Below are 19327 nucleotides of genomic sequence, written 5' to 3'. Positions count from 1 at the left end.
CTTACTGATCACCCTATTTCACTCTGATTTCAGAAGGTCTTATGCAGGCGTGGTACAGCTGGCTCTGTGCAATCAGGGCTCATCTCACGGCAACAGCACTTCTGTGATGCAATATCTTTTAGGAGATACACTTCTAAGATTCAACAATCCCATGGGAACTTCAACTAGACTTTACACATTCTTTTTCCAAAAAAGACATATTTATGTGTCAACTTATGTCTGATTCCAATGTTAACCTTAAAAGTTGCAAGGATTTGAAAAGAATAGTCCATGCAAAGGGTTCAATATGGAAATATCAGTCATGAGGAAAAAACAGATGCAAAAGGAGAGAGTGAGCGGGCTGTGGGAACCCACCACGCTCTTGGCGGTTAGGCTAAGCCTTGGAAAGCACAAGGCAGTCCTGATAAAAAAGTCTCCCCTACACCCTGGGCCCCTGAAATCATCACTTCTCAGGAGAAGTGGAGCCAAGGAATGTAAACTAGTAGCAAGACCCACCCTGAAGTTTTGGCAAATAAGGAGCAAGAACACAGACTCTTTCAACTCAACAAATATTTATTGAGCTGCTGCTACGTGCAGCCGGGCACTATTCTAGCTCTGCTGAGGGCAGAAAGATGAATAATGCACAGATGCCTTTAACATGGTATTTGGCTGAGAGTTTGGCGCCACTCCACCTGCACCTTCTCCCCTCCAAAAGGAAGTAGATGGAAGAAGAAGTTACTCCTCAATAGTCTGCAGTTCATTCTTTTCTAAGCCTAAGCAAAACCAAACGATGTGATTTAAAATGTCTTTCTTAGACCTTTTTTAAAGGTAAAAGTTAAAACAAAAACAACAACAAACAAACCTGGTCTTACCCTCTCCTTCTCCTTTGCAAAACAACAATTATACATCCAACCCCGGGTGTCCACTAACCTCATTTTTTAAAATTTTTGTCATTTCATCACTTAGACGTTATACCTTCAAAGGCTATTTGTCTACAGAAAGTAAACCCAACATGTTAGGCGTGCGAAAAAGTAAAGCCAAACAAAATCTTCAGACAGGGAGCAAACGAATAAGTTCCCATTCTCTTCACACTGCTGGATGCAGAATTTCACACTCTATTATCAAATAATCAGCGAGCCAAAGATGACTTCAACTCATCAATACCAAGAAAAGGCAGAGCAAACACAGGCTTAAAGTGCAAAGTCAGCCTAGAGATAGGAAACAAAGAAGGCAGGACAGACAGAAACTGAAAAGGCAAGAGGATGGTGAAAACAACTCCAAAGAGATCAAGAAACAAAGAAACATAAATGGCCTGTGGCAGTTTCAAGACAGACGCTATCATATGGTATTTTAAATTTTTAGTTCAATGGCGTTAAAATACAAACACCAGAAGGGCTGAAACTCAATGGGTGGGGGGAAAATATGCCAAGCAAGTACAAAACAAAAGGAAGCTGGGACAGCTATGCTAATGTCAAACCAAACAGATTTTTTAAAATAATTTTTACAAATCAGGTGTAATTTACATTGAGTTAAATTCACCCTTTATAAGGTTACAGTCTAACGAGTTGTAACAAATGTATACAATCGTGTTACCACCACCACAATCAAGACACAGAACATTGCTATCACCCCCAAACATTTCTGGTGCCCTTTTGCAGTTAATCCCACCACCCACCCCCGTCAATTCCTAGAAACTGCTGATTGGATTTCTATACCTATAATTTTGCCTTTTCCAAAATGTTATATAAATGGATTCATACACAGTGTAGCCTTTTGTGTCTAGCTCCCTGCACTTAGCATAATGCTTTTGAGTGTTATCTATGTTGTAGGTTGTTCCTTTTCATTGTTCAGACCAAATAAATTTTCAGGAAAAAAAGCACTAAAAAAAAGAGGATCATGAGATAAAGATAAAAAGTTCAATTTGCACATAAGTCATATTTCAAATTCATAGCACGGACCCAATAACGTAATCTTGAAATGCATAAAGCAGAAGTTCACAGACACGATCTGGCCCCACCTATTGCCGCCCTCATCTCCTAATTTCCCACCACTCCCTCCACATGATCCAGACTGGCCTCCCTACCCTTCTTCCAGCTCCAAAGGCCTTGGCCAAAGCCATTCCTCTGCCCAGATATTCTTCCTCCCAGATATCCTCATGGCCAACCCTCATCTTCAAATCTTTGCTGAAAGGTCATCTTCTTCACAATGCCTCTCTTGAATGCCTATTTATTCCTGCATCTTATTGTTAAATAATACAGCCATACATATATGTATGTATGTATTCATATACATATTTGCATGGGTCAGATTTATTTTTTAAATAATAAAGATCAATAAAACCAGAAAAAAGAGGAACACTCTGGGATTCTGCAAGGCACAGGACGTACGTTTCCAGAAAGAACTAGTCCACAAAGTTAAACCTGCAGCTAGGTCAGGTGGGCCTTTGTGGCTATAATTTTGGCAGGATGATAGAACCAGATACCAGAATGAAATGAACTAATATATAAAGGGAAATAAGGAAGGGAGGCCCAAAGAATATTGAAGAAAATATATTCACTATATTTTTAATAAGTTAAGGGTACATAATAACTTCAGAACACTGTGACACGTGAAGCATCATGCTATATAAATTCTGTATTTTGGTTCTGGAACTTTTCATCTAAAATGCACAACCTAAATATAGAATTCTTTCAGTGTTTGAAAGGAGTCATTCTATCAAGGCTACTGAGTATGCCATCATAAAGACCGTCACTAAACTAAACCCCAAATCTCCACCTCCACGGACCTTGGCGCTCTTGAAAGGAGCCATCCAGTGCCAACAGAATTCTAAAAGAAAAGTCTAACCTCATCACACCACACTACGCCACAAATTGGCTTAAGCAATCCCCTTCCCCGCCGTCCCCATCTGTCCAAAGCATCTGCCATCAGTTCTGCTCTGCTCTTTAATCACCACAGACCCAAGCTGCCTAAGCAACCATGACTAAAAAGTCATTTCTCCAAGACCCATACTTTATTTGCTTCTCTGTAAATCCTTTCCCTTTCAACCACAATTTTCTAGAACTGAGAAATCCCAGAATCCAGATATAGACCTAATTAAAGTAGAAATATCACTGCTGTGCCCTCATTGTGGTGACACTTATAATGGCCCCATTGTTCAATGTCAGAAATACATTTTGTTTTGCTCTGTATCTCTTAAAGTTTGGTTTTCATTCCTTCCCCTATGGATACACTTTCAGAGTGTGACTGCCTCAGGGCCACACACACCACTATCACCAATCCCAATGCTTCTGGGGGATGCCATTTTAAAGAGACAGCTTCATAAGCTCCTCCCCTTCTTCATTTCTTATTTCCATGAATAACATCACAAAGTGCTGAGTCCTCTCTATTCCTACTCATCCTTCACTCTCATTAGTCAGTCACCTGGTCCTGCTTAATGATTATACCCCCTAGGTATTTCTAGGTATTTCTCTTGACTTCTCTCCATTCTGCCACTGCCCAAAGCCAGTCATCAACTCCTAACTCACCAGTTCCTACAATGGTCCTCCTCTTGGTCCCTGGTTCTAATCTCAACCTCCACTGTGGCAGACATTCCCACTGTCTTCTATTCCATTCTTCACTGCATGCGTGGAAGGCAGCTGGAGGGGCAGTAGCAACTAGATTTTCCTGACAACTAGATTGCAGATGCAACGCTGTGACCTTGAAACTAAGGATGGGAAAGGTCACACTTGTTCCTCCAGCCCATTCAAAGACTTCTGTAAACACCTAATTCCCCATATTAAATCCTTTTCTGCTCAAAATACCTAAAGTGGTTTCTGTTTCCTGAAATGAACCCTAACTGATACAGCTTCAAATTTATCCATTAGATACATTCCTGGATAATTTATCAAAAAAAAAAAAATAGTACATCATGCCCTTGCTCAAAATTCAGTGATTCCCTGGCTCCAAAGAATAAATCTTAAGTCCTCAGTAAAGCATAAAAGCCCTTTATGAACTGGTCTTGCCTTCTTACCATCTCCTATAGCAGGGATCAGCAAACTGGCTACAGAGGGCCAAAAAGCAAATATTTTAGGCTTTGCAGACCATCCGATCTCTATCACAACTACTTAACTCTGCCACTGTAGCATAAAAGAGGCCACAGACAGTATGTAAATGAATGAGCATAGCTGTAAATCAAATAAAACATTATTTACAAAAACAGGTGGTCAAGAGAATTAAGACAAGCCACAGACTAGGAGAAAATATTTGAAAAAGACATATCTGAGAAAAAGACTGTTACCCAAAATATACGAAGAACTCTTACAACTCAACAATCAGAAAAGAAACCACCCAAGTAAAAAATAGGCCAAAGACCTGAACAGACACCTTCTCAAAGAAGATACGGATGAAAAATAAGCCTATGAAAAGATGCTGCACAAAAGCAAAACCCTCTTGCCCTGTTGGTGGGAACGCAAACTGGTGCAGCCACTCTGGAAAACAGTATGGAGGTTCCTCAAAAAATTAAAAATAGAACTACCTTACAACCCAGCAATTGCACTACTAGGTATTTACCCAAAGGATACAAAAATACAGATTTGAAGGGGTACATGCACCCTGATGTTCCCAATGTTTATAACAGCATTATCAACAATAGTCAAACTATAGAAAGAGCCCAAATGTCCACCAACTGGTTAATGGATAAAGAAGACGGGTGTGTGTGTGTGTGTGTGTGTGTGTGTGTGTGTTTATGTACAGTGGAATTCAGCTGCCATCAAAAAGAATGAAATCTTGTCATTTGCAATGCTGTGGATGGAGCTAGAGTGTATTATGCTAAGTGAAATAAGTCAAAGAAAAATACCATATGATCTACTCATACATGGAATTTAAGAAACAAAACAGATGAACACAGTGGAAGGGGGAAAAAAGAGAGAGAGGGAAGCAAACCATAATGATAGAGAATAAATTGAGGTTGATGGAGGGAGGTGGGTGGGGAGATGGGTTAAATGGGTGATAGGTATTAAGGAGGGCACTTGTTGTGATCAGCTCTGGGTGTTGTACGTAAGAGCTGAATCACTAAATTCTATGCCTGAGACCAATTTTACCATATATGTTAGCTAACTAGAACTTAAATAAAAACTTGAAGAAAAAGAAAAAGATGCTGTACATCATATGTCATCAGGAAAATGCAAATTAAAACAGCAACGAGATACTACTACAAAGCTTTAAGAATGGCCAAAATCTAGAACACTGATAACACCAAATACTGGTGAGGATATGGAACAACAAGAACTCTCACTCATTGCTGGTGGAAATGCAATATGGTGCAGCCACTCTAGGAGACAGCCTGGCAGTTTCTTACAAAACAAAATATGCTCTTACCATATGCTCCAGCAATCACTCTCCTTGGTATTTACCTGAAGGAGCTGAAAACATGTCCACAAAAAAACCTGCACACAGATGTTTATAGCAGCTTTATTCATGGTTGTCAAAACCTGGAAGGAATCAAGCCTGTTCTTCAGTAGGTGAATGGATGAATAAACTGTGGTACGTCCAATGGAATAGTATCCAGCGCTAAAAACAAATGAGCTCCCAAGCCATAAAGATACATGAAGGAAGCCTAAATGCATATTACTAAGTAAAAGAAGTCAATCTGAGCCACATACTTTGAATCCAATTATATGACATTCTAGAAAAGGCGGTTTTTTGGAGACTTTAAAAGAGGCAGTGGTTGCAGGAGTTAAGGGTGAGAGAAGGATGAACAAGAGCACAGAGGATTTTTTGGGCAGTGAAACTAACCTATATGACACTATAATGGTGGATAAGTGTCACTGTAAGTTCATCAAAACCCAAAGAACGTACAACACTGAGAGTGAACTGTAATGCAAACTCTGGACTTTGGGGGATAATGGTATATCAACCTAGGTTCATCAGCTGTTTAACAAATGGGCCATGCTAGTGCGTGATGTTAATAGTAGGGGAAAGTGTGTCTATGTGGAGGCAGGAGGTTTATGGGAAATCTCTGTACTTTCCACTAAATTTTGCAGTGAACCTAACACTGCTCTTTAAAAAAAAAAACCCTAAAACCAAAACAAACGAACAGGTGGCATCCTGGAGCTGGCCTGTGAACCACAGTTTGCTACAGCTATTATCCCAAATATCTTTCATATCAACATTAGCAAATGACCAATATTTCCTCAAATATGCTAAGTACTCTTTATTCTGCCTTGCCTTTGACCACGCCATACCCTCCTCCTGGAGTACCTTCCCTCACCTTGATGCCACTGGTCTGCAAATTCCTTTCAAAGTACAGCTCAAACATGGGAGGTCTTCCCCAAACCCCCCAGGTGGATTCAGGTCCACTTCCCACGATCTTCCTCTTGCATGTGAACTCACCACTGCTACACAATCCATCACACTACACTGTCACCTGTGTATCTGTCTCCTACTAGAGGGCACGGTCCTTGATGACAGCTAGCTCTGACCACGACCTAGCTCAGAGCCTGGCATTCCTGTCTGTGGAATGAATATTGCCTTCTATTGCAGGCATCTGCCTTACCTTCTCCTAGTTCATGAAAAGTTTCCAACCAGCTTTCTGGCATACACCACACCTCTCTACGCTCACAGAGAAGAAATGCCCAATAAATACCTATAAAATACACAGATCTGAAAAGATAAGCATAAAATAATGTATAGTGCAGAATTTTAATTAGTGCAAAATTAGTAAATTAATGTATAAATTAATGTGTAATTAATCTCCATGATTACTTTTCAACGCCTTGCTTTGACAACACAGTGAGTCTACAGTCTCAATCCTATTCCATATAAACCAACCACTCAGGAAAGAGTCCCGTGTAAGCAGGGACGGAGTCTTAGTTATTCCTAAAGGAATTAATGAATTACACTTATTTTTCTTCTTACTCCTTTCCCTTCCTCAGCAATCCTGAGACTATACCCAGATTTAAAGTAGAAGCTATTGGGGCGCCTGGGTGGCTCAGTCGTTAAGCATCTGCCTTCAGCTCAGGGCGTGATCCCGGAGTCCTGGGATCGAACCTCGTATCAGGCTCCTCCGCTGGGAGCCTGCTTCTTCCTCTCCCACTCCCCCTGCTTGTGTTCCCTCTCTTTTTTTTTTTTTAAAGATTTTATTTATTTATTTGACAGAGATAGAGACAGCCAGCGAGAGAGGAAACACAAGCAGGGGGAGTGGGAGAGGAAGAAGCAGGCTCATAGCGGAGGAGCCTGATGTGGGGCTCGATCCCATAACGCCGGGATCACGCCCTGAGCCGAAGGCAGACGCTTAACCGCTGTGCCACCCAGGCGCCCCATGTGTTCCCTCTCTTGCTGGCTCTCTCTCTCCCCCCGCCCCGGCCCCCGTCAAATAAATAAATAAATAAACAAACAAACAAACAAACAAACAAATCTTTTTAAGGAATAAATAAATAAAGTAGAAGCTGTTGGGTAGGAGGCTTGAATGAAAACTGTAAAGGTGTTAAACTGCATTTCATGCTGACAGGGTGACATCTCTTAAATAACTACAGTTTCAAATCAAGTAGCCTTTAGTCATCTCAACTGCAGGAGAGCTAGCAGTGGCCAACAATGACTGAGAAAATGGCCCAGGGCCCAAAGGCTCAAATCCCGTCCTATCCGTCCCTCTGTCCCCATTAGCTTTGCTTCCCAAACCCCCTTGGCCCTCCCAGGACTCCCAGCAGTGTTCCCAGCAGACTCACTCCCCGTTGAGTTTATTTTTCTTTCCTTTCTGGGCTAGGCTGTCTGCAGACACAGCTGATGAGCTATTTAGAGCTCACCAGAGACCTTGGGGCTTTGTAAGTCCCTGAGACGATAACTCTTTAAATCTTCAGAGGCCATTAATGCCAAGCAAGGGAATCAATAAATTTCATATGCTTTCATCAAAGCAGGACAAAAAGGAAAGAGGAAAGGAGGGTGGATGAAAACTCTATCATAAGAGGTTCTGAAACTTTTACATGTAAAACAATCACAGGGGAGCGTGTTAAACGCGGGGTCTGCCCAATACTGGCCAGTACTCACAGCTGAAGATGGATGTGGGCAAATTCCAGGCCTCCATCGCCTCACATCAAACACACAGAGGCACATACATCCCTGCACGTTCACATCTACGCTTCCATAAAACAAATGTGTACACATACAACAAAGGAAAATTAATTGCTTAAGCTCCTTACAGCTACTTCAACAAGACCTCTTTCGGTCTTCAGGACCATTAATGAAAAAACTCAATGCCTTCTTCCCTTTTTGTCTCCCCAGTTCCCTATATAACTATGGAAAATCTATAGGGATTCTTGACTGAGGAGCTAGTTGGTCAGGTCAGAAGGCACGTCAGGCTATGCTTGGAGGAGCGGCGCAGCTCACAGACAGCCCTGCGGGTTTCAGCTGTGAGCTGGTTTCCCCTTCTTGCCCCGATTTCATAGAACGGCTGGGGAGGGGAAACTCACAGGTGACGGAGCATCAGCGAAGTACAGAGGGACTGACATCCCGACTTTCTACTCTCCAGTCTAGAGTTTCACACCCATTTCCTACAGAACAGTACCTCTGAAGACAGCTGCCAATACCAGTGTGGATCCTCTCTGCCGGGTCCGTTCCCTCCACGGACGCCCCACTGTTGGTTTCTCTCCTTCACCGTTCGCTCCCTCCGCTAGTCAGCCCCTGAGATAGTGCACTGAACCCCCGGACAAGGGACGATAGTCTCTCTGCAAACTCCCACTCCACTCTCTCCTTGGTCTTTCCCTTTGAACCCACAGATTTCTTCTCTCTCTGAACTGCCCGGAAGGCTCCTAGTTTTATTTGCCTGTTTCATACAGAGCTCGTGTATCATGAAGACTGTGAACTGCCTGTGGAAAATGGAGGCCATGCTCCTGGCAAGCCGTGGGTAGTGTGCGCACGGTACCAGGCACATATCAGATCTGCAAAACCTGAATTGACTTAGGCACCGTTCCCAAAGCCAGCCCTCATTCCAGCAAAATAAAATAAACTCTGGGGGATTATTAAAGGGTGTGGTAGGTACTCCCTGTGCCAACGAGCACACGCGCTCTCCTGGGGGCTCCATCACACACCAGGCACTCTCCACCCCTGCGCTGGAAGAAGGAACACTGGCTGAGGACGCAAGGCAGCATGACACGCTGACAGAATCCGGGGTGCACCACCTAATCGCGCCCACTCCAATCAAACGCCAAATAGGGTCAGGCCAGGCCTCTCAGGCCACCAAGACTAGTGCTGTTCAGATACATTATCTGGCAGTGGCCGGATTTTATCTGGAACCCATTCCCCCAACTCCCGAACTAAGTTCTCAAGCCTGAGATTTCAAAGTGACAGGAGCACAACTTATGAGGTGCTGTGGAGCACCGACTTCAAATCACTGGCTACTGCTACATAGATCAGCTGGGGAGAAGGGAAATAAGTGGTTGTTATAGAGCTGGAGAAATCCTAAGTTCTGACATCTGTCTAACTCAATAGCAAACGACAGTCTCTCCAGCCTAATACCATCGCTGTTCAGTTTTCTCAGGTTGATAGAGGACACTTTTTCCTTCCTTGTTGTGAAATATATCACGCAAACCAAAGAATATATTAAATATATATTCGGTTCAAAGAAGACGAGTAAGATGAACACTCACAGACCCCCCCCCCCCCGCATTCACAGCACTGGGAAATTTCCGTGTGCTTTTTCCTCATTTTACCCACCTCCAGCCCCACAATGATAACCATTCTACTGAATTCAGGGTCACTTATTCCTTCCATTTTTTTATGGTTTTACTACTTATGGAGGCATCCATAAAAAATATATATGGTTTGTTTTTACTTTTTCAAGTTAATATAAATTATATCATACAATGTTTTATAAACACACACACACACACACACACACACACCACACACATGCCCTGCCCGTGGCCTGCTTCTCTTGTTCAACATTATGTTTCTGAGATTCCACCATATTGATGCAACTATCTTTCACCTATTTTTACTATGGGATGGTATTTCATTGTAAGACTATGCAACAATTTATATTTTCTTTTCTCAACCAGACCCACTAGACCCACTGACTGCATACTAATACAGTGTGTCTATAAATCAATTTATGCCACATGATAAAATAACTAGGGATGTTTCACACAATTATTCTTCAAGAATGGGCAAGATCCCACTGAAAGACAGAGCTTGGTGGTCTTATTCTGCAAGCAAATGGTCCCTTTACTGGATGATCTTGGGTAGATGAAGCCCTAGTTTGATAGCTTAATAAAGCAGGGGAAAGGAGAGGAAAAGGCTGTTTGACATGGCAAACTTCACCTTCGTGGACACGTCACAGCATCTTTGATCACGGTGAATAGCACCCAAGTCCAAGAAAAACCTACCCCTCAGACAGCAAAGGCTAAATATTTAGTCTAGGAGGCAGCAGGCAGAAGCCTACCCTCTACCCCAGGAAACTAAGGACAGCAGAGAATTGTCCTTGAATCCTGAAGGCTTGATTCATCACCCTGCTAATTAGACCTTGATGCAAAAACATCAGCCAGGCCACACTTCCTAGGTTTGCAGGTGAGGAAGGGGGTATGATGTAGAGTCTCCAGAGCAAAGGCACCCCCTGCCACTATCCCCGAGCATTCCCAGTGTGCAAGGTTGACACAGCTCACCTCAGTTAGTTCCAACAATGACCTTGTGAGGCAGGCGATATCCCCATTTTGCATGTGAAAAAACTGAGGTGCCGAGACGTTTGGTGACTTGTCTTATATCACAGAGCAAGTAAATGACAGGCCAGGATTCAATCTACTTTTTCAGCTTGTAAAGCCTGGTACCCTGATCCAGTCAACAACCCTGATACCACCTGATCTTCAGTGCAGCGGCAATGGAGAAAAGGAGTTCTTAGGGACACAGAATTCTGACACTGCCTTCAGGTGATCCTTCAAAAGTGTCTGCTACTGAATGGCAGCAGGCTCCATGCGAACACAGAATAAATACTTAGATGGCAGAGGCCTGTGAAAGTTGAGTGGCCATGCATGGAAAATGGCTACAGGAGCTAAGTAGACTGGGGAGGACATCCACACCATTCAAACTACTTGGAGGGCACTCTGCCCACCAACAGTTAACTAGCATTGAATGTCTACCATGGGTTATGGGCAAAGATGCATCCAATTTTCTGCTAAAGTCTGGTTGCTGCTCTACAAGACAATCCTCACCACAAACAACAACAAAGAAGGGCTCCTGGGACATGTGAGTCTCAAGATCTACTAACTAGAGAACTCCGGAGAGCAATAAATAGGTCAAGAACTTAATTCCAAAGTTATTAAGAGCTGGACTCTGCCTTCCGGCCCCCAGATAAGTGACATCAGTTGCATATGACACAAATTTTCCAAGTCAGCTCAAAGACCAAGATGGCAGCCACTACTGCCAAAGTTAAGAAGGCATCCTTCTCAGAGAGTGAAATGCTGAGGTGTTCTTCTCCACCAGCTACTCACCACCAAAGAGATTCTGTTTTCTCTATCTCTGGGTGCCCCTCATGCCTCTGTTGACACAAAATTTGCCAATTATATCATCAGTCCTCACCCTGTGAGACTCAACTATTTATCCCAACTCATCTAGAAAGTCAAGGAAAAGAGTGAATGGTCTTTAGGGTGTGAGGCAACACCTTTGCAGAGGCTTGATGAAAGAGAACAGGGAAATGGCACCTTGGCTTCTACTGATGCTACACACAAAAGATCCAAACATGAAACTCTCTCTTGCTCCTGACACCTGCCTGGCACCACAACCTTACAAACCTCAAAACCACCAAATCCAGAGAGCCTGACGGCTCTTATTAGAGTGAGCTTTCAAAATGCTGTGGGCATTGGCTGAAATCATACTGTGTTTCTCAAAGCATTATTCCCAATCCCTGGGATTTGTCCAGGAAGATTTTTTACTAGTTTTTTCACCTACTCTCTGTGGATAATAACAATTTATAAACTATACTCATATGATTCTTTTCCCTAAAATTTTCTTAAAATGCCTGGAGATTTTGTACACTGTGATAAATACTAAAAAAATAAATAAATATTTTTTAAAAGTCCCCAACTCCCTCCTCCCCATCTCTCTAATATACCTGGGAATTCAGGTGGCATGGAAATGAATTTGCACTGTTAACCCAGGTGTAAGATGGATATAGCAATAAATAAAATTAAGTCATTCCTGATAGGTACAATAAGTATAATATAACTCAGACTCCAAGCGCAGGAGGTCTTAATCAATACCCCAAAGGGAATCATAAATCGACCCCAGAAATAGAAATGCACAGAGGGAAAATCTCACATACAAAGAACCATTGCTCTAAGCATCTCTATGTGTATCCTAAAAGGATAACTGTGGTTGCTGCCCCCGTAACATAAAACACCAGTTAAGTTTTGTTCGACAGTCCCTCTTATCCAAATAACCAGCTTAGCCAGTCCCGATCGCTGACAAGGAACCCTTGACTCTTCCGAGAATCCCGAGTTCTGTACTCCCCTCTGGACCTCCTTAACATAGTGAGTCAGTTATAAGCCCTCTGGAAATTTCCAACAGTTTCTAACATAAATTGTTCTTCGCCACCTCCCAACATGTTTTCAATATCTCTGAGCACCTTCCTAGCTCCTCCTCATCCACAAGGAGGGGTCTTACCGAGATCTCCCACCAAAGCAGTTTGTGCTGGGGGGCTGGTGCCGGTTCTCTGGAGCAACAGCTGTCCCGCTGGATTCTCTCGAAGGTGGCTGGGATCCTAAAAAGGGGACCCATCACAAGAAAAGACAGAAACATTGAGATGCTCAACCTTTGTTTGAGATGTGGCTCAGGAACAAAGTTCAGTCTGTGCACTCAAGTGACCCATCACATAGGACCCTGGAAGTCTAGCAAGGGGAGGCCTCCAGCAGGAACAGCAATAGGGATAGCCACATGAGATTCGAGCGGGGGCCCCAGAACAGAGGTGCTCAAACCTGGTAAACAGCTCTTCTTCTCTAGGACCTTCAAGAACATCTAAGGCACTTACAAGCAACTTGCCTTGTGCGTTAAATAAACTTCAGCCGCAGCACATGAAACACAGAACAGATGCTGACCGTGCAAAGCAGGGACAAGCAATGGTGGCATTTGTCCATATCACGACCAGAAAGCTTTTAAAAAGCCAAAGCCAATTCAATTAAAATCAAATCATGACACTCTTCTGCTCAAAACCCCTCAATAGCTTCCTGCTTCTTAGGATGAGGTCCCAAATCCTCACCAAGGTCTTCAAGGCTGTGGTGGTCTGAGCTGACCTGCCCTTATGGCCTCACCTGCTACCACTCTCCTTCTTGTTCTCCCCAGTCCAGCCACCCTGGCCACTTCCATTTCCACTGCAGGCCAAGCTCACTCCAACCTCAGGGCCTTTGCACAGGGGACTCCTCTACTTTTATCAACTACCCCATTCTCACACCTCCATCTTGGCCTGTCTAAACTCTTCAGTTCAGATGCGTCTCAGCTTCCTCAAAGAAACCTTCCCTGGCCCCCAATTTAAGCGATATCCCCCTGAAGTATGAGAATCTCATCACCCAGTACCTTTCCTTCATAGCTTTTGTCATGATTACAATTACATAATTATTTCTGCATTTATTTGTTTCATGTCTAACATCCCTGCCCCCACCAAGTAAATTATGGACTCCTAGGAGTAGAGACCATATGAAATTTGCCCCTGCCATCTGGCTAGCACCTGGTCCAAGATCTACCACATACCAGGTGCTCAATTATGGATATACGTGCAGAATGAGTGAATAATGCATGTTTCCTCCATGCACCCAAGGTACCCGAAGGACAACTCCATCGAAGGAAGGTTCTCAAGTCAAGGCCCATCCAATCACTGAGATTCTACCCAACTGCCCTTAAATTAGAATTCAAATTTCACTCCCTTGAAAGTACAGAAAGCCTGTTTGGGGCCTGGAAAGTGCCACAGTTACCTCACATTTAACGAGAAAAATTATGGAGAAACCCAACCCATCTCAGACCTCAGACTTCATGAAATAATTTCCTGCTAGATTCAAAGGTGACCAATTTCAGACTAGATCAAAAGAAACAAACTGCCCTCATTTAGGACAGAGTGGGAGATACTCCAATTTCCCTGCTTCTGTCTGTATTTTGCTAGTGTGAATCTCTAAGACACACAGTCCCCTTTCCCAACCAACACTGTCATATAAAAGATACCTTCAAGTTCCCCAGGAAGTTTAACTGTATTGGGAGGAAAAATAGGCCCAAGTAACATTTAATAAAGACATTTTATTTCCCAGAGTCCATGTGGGATGAAAAGATACTTTCTCTGCTCTCAAAGCAAACAAAAACACACGTATAAAGACTTGACATTTATTTTGGTCCTTTATCAGAAAGCTGTCTTTAAAAAATCATGTCACAGTTTTGATCATGCTGACTGCTGAGAGGAATCAGGGCTAGCTACGGGCCAGAGCTGGCTGAGTGGTACCCAAACCCAGGTACCTGGTCGGGAACCAAGGTCGGGCACCATCCCCTCCTACCCTGCCCAGCCCTGCCCCACCCCATCCCGGCACAGCCCTGGGGAGCAGGGAGGCACTCACCGTCTGTCACGGCACTGCCATTAGGCACGCTTCCCAGATCAACAGTTGGCCCGTCCAGGAAAATTGTCAGCTCACCGCCCGAGACAACACCGCCTTTGTTCTCCGTCTGCAGGTTCAGGGTCAGCTGCGTGTTCTCCACTGTTGAACACGAAAAGCAACAGGGATGGACTAAAGCAAATGCACCCTAAGTTAAGATTCTGTAAGTTAGAAGCTCTCATTTAACCTACTCTGACATCCCTGGCAACACTTCTCTGCCGCTTCTCATCTGTCTTGTGGCATATAAAGAAGAATGGGAACGACAGGTCTCATTGTCATCACTGTTGATTTAGACTGGGGGGAAAGGCTGTATTTTGTTTTTCTAAACATGTTATATCTTAATAATTTCTACATGACTGATTTGTTTGCTTATACTTGCAGGCCTGTGAGGAAAGCCCAGAGATACTAATGGCATATAGAGGAAGCAGTTACAAGCGGCATCCCCCCCCCACCACCCATATAAAGGATGCTGGCAAAAAGAAGAGAAACAGGTCAGGAGACCCCAAGGAAATGTCATCAAGAGTCCTCTCTAGATGAAGGATTACGGGGGCTTCTTCTCAGATTATCTGTATTAAAAAATATATTGTTTCTAATTTTCACTTCTGAAGATGTTTCACTTTGAAATAAGGAAAAATTTTTAAGCAATAAAAGTTCAGCAAGGGTAAGTCAGCCCCACAATAGTCACATGGCCCTGGGCTAGTGCCTGAGGAGAAAGCAGTTGACAAGTGGCTCTGCGACGGAGGTAAGAAGGCACCTCAGAGTCTCCCGGCCCCTAGAACACCAGGAAGTCAGTCCCATGGGCGAGCAAGAAGAGTCGGGAAACCACAGCAGAAAAACAGAACAAACTGACACGAGGCAGAAGCCCCAAACCCTCCGTGGGCTGGAAACTGCTGCACACCGCCCCCGCCCCCAACCCTCACCACCAAGCCTGGCCACATGAACAGCTTCCACCCAGTTACTGCTCAGAGCTAAAACCTTCAGTTCAGGGTCATTTGCTAATGATGGAGAGAGCAGCGTTTATGAGGATTTCCAAAGGGCATGGGCTTGTTCCATGCCTCCCCACACCTTACAAAGCCAGGCTAGGAGAGCGCCACCCATTCCAACCTCCCTCCCCACCCACCACTCATCAAACCACCACTTTATTCTATCTCTTAGTTGCTATTGTATTATTATAAACTATCTCACTGGTTTTGTAGAACAAGGCAGTGTATGCATAAATAAGTCTCTCTTTTAAGTACTTTCTAGAACCAACCTCCCACAACTAAAAAAGCCAGCCCCAAATCTAAGATACAGACACAGTCCTTTAAGAACTAAGGAAAAGTCCAGGGGCGCCTGAGTGGCTCAGTCGTTAAGCGTCTGCTGTCGGTTCAGGTCTTGTTCCCGGGGTCCTGGGATCGAGCCCCACATTGGGCTTCCTGCTCCACTGGAAGCCTGCTTCTTCCTCTCCCACTCCCCTTGCTGTGTACCCTCTCTCGCTGGCTGTCTCTCCCTCTGTCAAATAAATAAATAAAATCTTTAAAAAAAAAAAAGAACTAAAGAAAAGTCTGGATCAATTCAAGGATCGACTATAATAATGTGGAAACCAGTTACCCTTTAGGTGTTCAAGTTCTCCTAAGCATCTCTACCTTCCTTCATTATCTCTTGCCTGTAATGGATCCCTCCAAACATCTCCAAAAAATGGATCCCTTTTGAGCTTGTTGGTATTTTCAGTCAGTTTCATTCAGGGGCTGGGTGAGTTCTAAATACTTCTATAAAGTAATACTTGTAATCTGAAAATGAGTTCCTTCAAAAGTCTAGCTGTCAGGAAAGAACTGAGGCCTTTAGACCACCAGCACCCCCTTGCCAGCCATGCAAATGAGCCACCTAGGAAGGACTGCCTCCAGCCCCAGTCTAGCCTTCAGATGACTGTGGTCCAGCCACCATATGGACTACAACCTCATGAGAGAATCCAGGCCAGATTTCCCAGCTAAGCCACTCATATATTCTGCCCCACTGAAACCAGGAGATAATAAATATTTATTATTATTGCATAAAGAAAAGTCAAGGGGTGTCTCCCTACTGTATTATGCTGAGATCCAGCGTCTAAGTCCCTAGGAGGTAGTACAGCACAGAGGTTCAGGATGGGCACCAGCCAGGCAGACTGAGTTCAAATCTCAGTTCTACTACTTAGTAGCTATAGCATTATGCAAATCACTTAACATGCACCTCAGTCTCCCCACGTGGAAAACAGGAGCAGTAAGAGCACATTTTTCAGGGGGCACTTGTAAAGAATGAATCAGGACCCAGCGGGCTCCTAATAACCTGTCATTTTTATTATCTCCCTGTTGACTTTCTTGTTTTTAGGCTGAAGAGTCCTGATTTCTCTTGGTCTAACTCGTTCATTGCAAAGATGCACTTCTCTTGACCTTTTGGAGCCTTCTCTGGATTGCAACAACAAACTCCAGAAGGTCTTCTCAGGTGAGCTACCTAACCATCCCAAGGACAAATCATCTTCTCATCTTGTTTCTAGGACACTTCCTAAAGATGCCCTGCCCTCTGAACTCAGAAATGTGCTGGGATGAGCATTCCAGAAGCTTCCTTAATTCCTTTCTCGGTGTCTCAAAGGCCATTATTTTATAAATGGAGTGTGGGCATGGCTTTCCCTCCTTTCTGGACAGATGATAGTGTTTGAGGGGAATGGAGGGGAACCCCAGGCCTCTTGTTGCTTATTTCAAACTCCTGATCGTCACACTGCTGTGGCCCTCTGACAGAAGCCACAGGCATAACTTGCATTTTCCCTACATGGTCTCATCTCAAGGTTCCAACTTAGCTCTTCTCTCTACCGATTAATCATGTCCAATAGAGTCATTATATACTTTAGGCTCAGGAGTTACCTTACAAAGCCTTGAGATACATTTTACCTTTAAAAAAAAGCCAGCAAGGAGGAATGTCTTTCCTCTTTAAACAGAACTTGTGAAACCATAATTCCTCCATTGTTCTATTTACTAAAAAAAGAGAGCGGTTTCTCTGACCATCATCGTCATAAACAAGTGATCAAATGAAGCATTTGTAAGAGCGAGATAACCTGACATACACAAACCTCCTGATGTGATGCAGCGTGATATACACAACATCACTTTTAAAGTCTCCTTGCTAAAAGCACTGAGCCTGAATCCAATTAAGCCACTACATCTCCTTCCCAATTTACAGGAAATAAGGGGACAGATGAACACATTCAACGATACCATAAGGAAGGAATCAGACAAATCCAGATTACGGGACATCTATACAGTAACTGTCCTGGACTCTTCAAAAAGACAATGTCATTAAATACATTTCTTTTCTTAAAAAAGCAGGGCGAGAAGGTAACTTCTAGATTTGAACAAACATAACCACGAAATGCCATGCAGTGTTTTACTAAACATTAGTTTGAAAAAAATATTCTTGGGGTGGGGTGCCAGAGTGACACAGTCGGTTGAGTGTCCGACTCTTGGTTTCAGCTCAGGTCATGATCTCAGGGTCATGAGATCAAGCCCAGTGTTGGGCTCATGCTCAACATGGTTAAGACTCTCTCTCCCCCTCCCTCTGCCCCTCCCCCCAACTTTCTCTCTCAAATAAATAAAACCTTAAAAAAATATATTCTTGGGCAAGTGGAGAAATTTACACCCAGACTGGATATTAAATGTGTCTGAAATGACTGTTAATTTTCTTAGGTACAATAAGAACCTATGGAAACATATGAATGTTGCTATTCTTGGGAGATGCAAGAAGATTATGATGGTATCTACAATTTTCGAACGGTTTTACAGGAGAATAAGCTGAAATTTTTAGGAAGGAAGTGTTACAATATCTGCAATTTACCTTCAAATTGTTCAGGGAAAAAATGCACATGCCCACAGGCTCACACATACAGATAAAACAAATGTAGCAAAATGGTAACAAGTGTTGGGTCTAGGTGGAGGGCATTTGGGTGTTCACTGTATTCCTCTTTCCATTCTCTTGTCTGTTTGAAAATTTCATAATAAAAATTTGGAAAGGGGCTTTTTTAAATTGGCAAGGCTACTTAAAAATTAAACCTCTGAGAACAGAACACCCCATTATTCTCTTTAAAAAAAATACCTGAGCCAGGGGAACCCTACAATGCATAATGGGACTAAAGAAACCATTAGCTAATTGAGTGACAGACTTGAGCATACACGGGAGGCTGAAAGGAGTAAGTGTGGCTGGAAAACACACACTGGAAGCTTAGCTATAAATAGCAGCCTTAGCCACTTTGCCTCTGGGGGCCTCAGGTTTCGCTACAGCCATGCTGACGACTCTACAAAGGGCCTTTCTCTTGCACCATGTCTTCCTACTGCCTTTTGAGGCACTGCTCAAACACCAAGAAACCGCTGAAAAAAAGGGCACAGTAAGTCGACTGCCATAACCAGAATCAGATTTCGCCTAGGAAGTGCACCAGTTACTCCCAGTCTCGTTACCCGCCCCCCAACCTGTGGTCATGCCATCCACATTATGTGTAGTGAGCACCTACTGGTCGAGTCATTGAGATTTAACAGCAACACAACAGACAAAAATCGTGTGCCTGGGTGTTTCTATTCTAGTTCCGGGGGAAAAAGACAATAAGCAGTTTTTTAAAGACAATTACATCATCTGTTAGAAGGTGGCAAGGACGGGAGAAACAAATGAACCAAGGAAAGCAGAGGGTGAGCGCTGGAGGCGGGAGGAAGATTTGCTGCAATGAGAAAGGCTCGCTGGGGAGGTGACAAGTGAGCAGAGACTGA

The 19327-nt window shown here is 43.5% G+C and overlaps 1 protein-coding gene across 4 annotated transcripts in view; it reads right to left on the bottom strand.

The window, feature by feature from the left end:
• Positions 1–19327, bottom strand: part of WWP2 (WW domain containing E3 ubiquitin protein ligase 2) — a 142510-nt gene that overhangs the window by 65738 nt on the left and 57445 nt on the right. For all 4 annotated transcript variants that reach the window (XM_026495129.4, XM_044382470.3, XM_048223763.2 and 1 more), the window contains exons 5-6: positions 14532–14669; positions 12604–12700 (exon numbers count right to left, since the gene is read on the bottom strand). In XM_026495129.4, coding sequence (XP_026350914.1) covers positions 12604–12700; positions 14532–14669 — 235 coding nt within the window. The remainder of the gene's footprint in view (positions 1–12603; positions 12701–14531; positions 14670–19327) is intronic.

Source organism: Ursus arctos, unplaced genomic scaffold, assembly GCF_023065955.2.
Source record: "Ursus arctos isolate Adak ecotype North America unplaced genomic scaffold, UrsArc2.0 scaffold_19, whole genome shotgun sequence".
NCBI lineage: Eukaryota > Metazoa > Chordata > Mammalia > Carnivora > Ursidae > Ursus > Ursus arctos.
The sequence above is the reverse complement of the archived record's forward strand: the minus strand, read 5'-3'. Positions and strand labels throughout refer to the sequence as shown.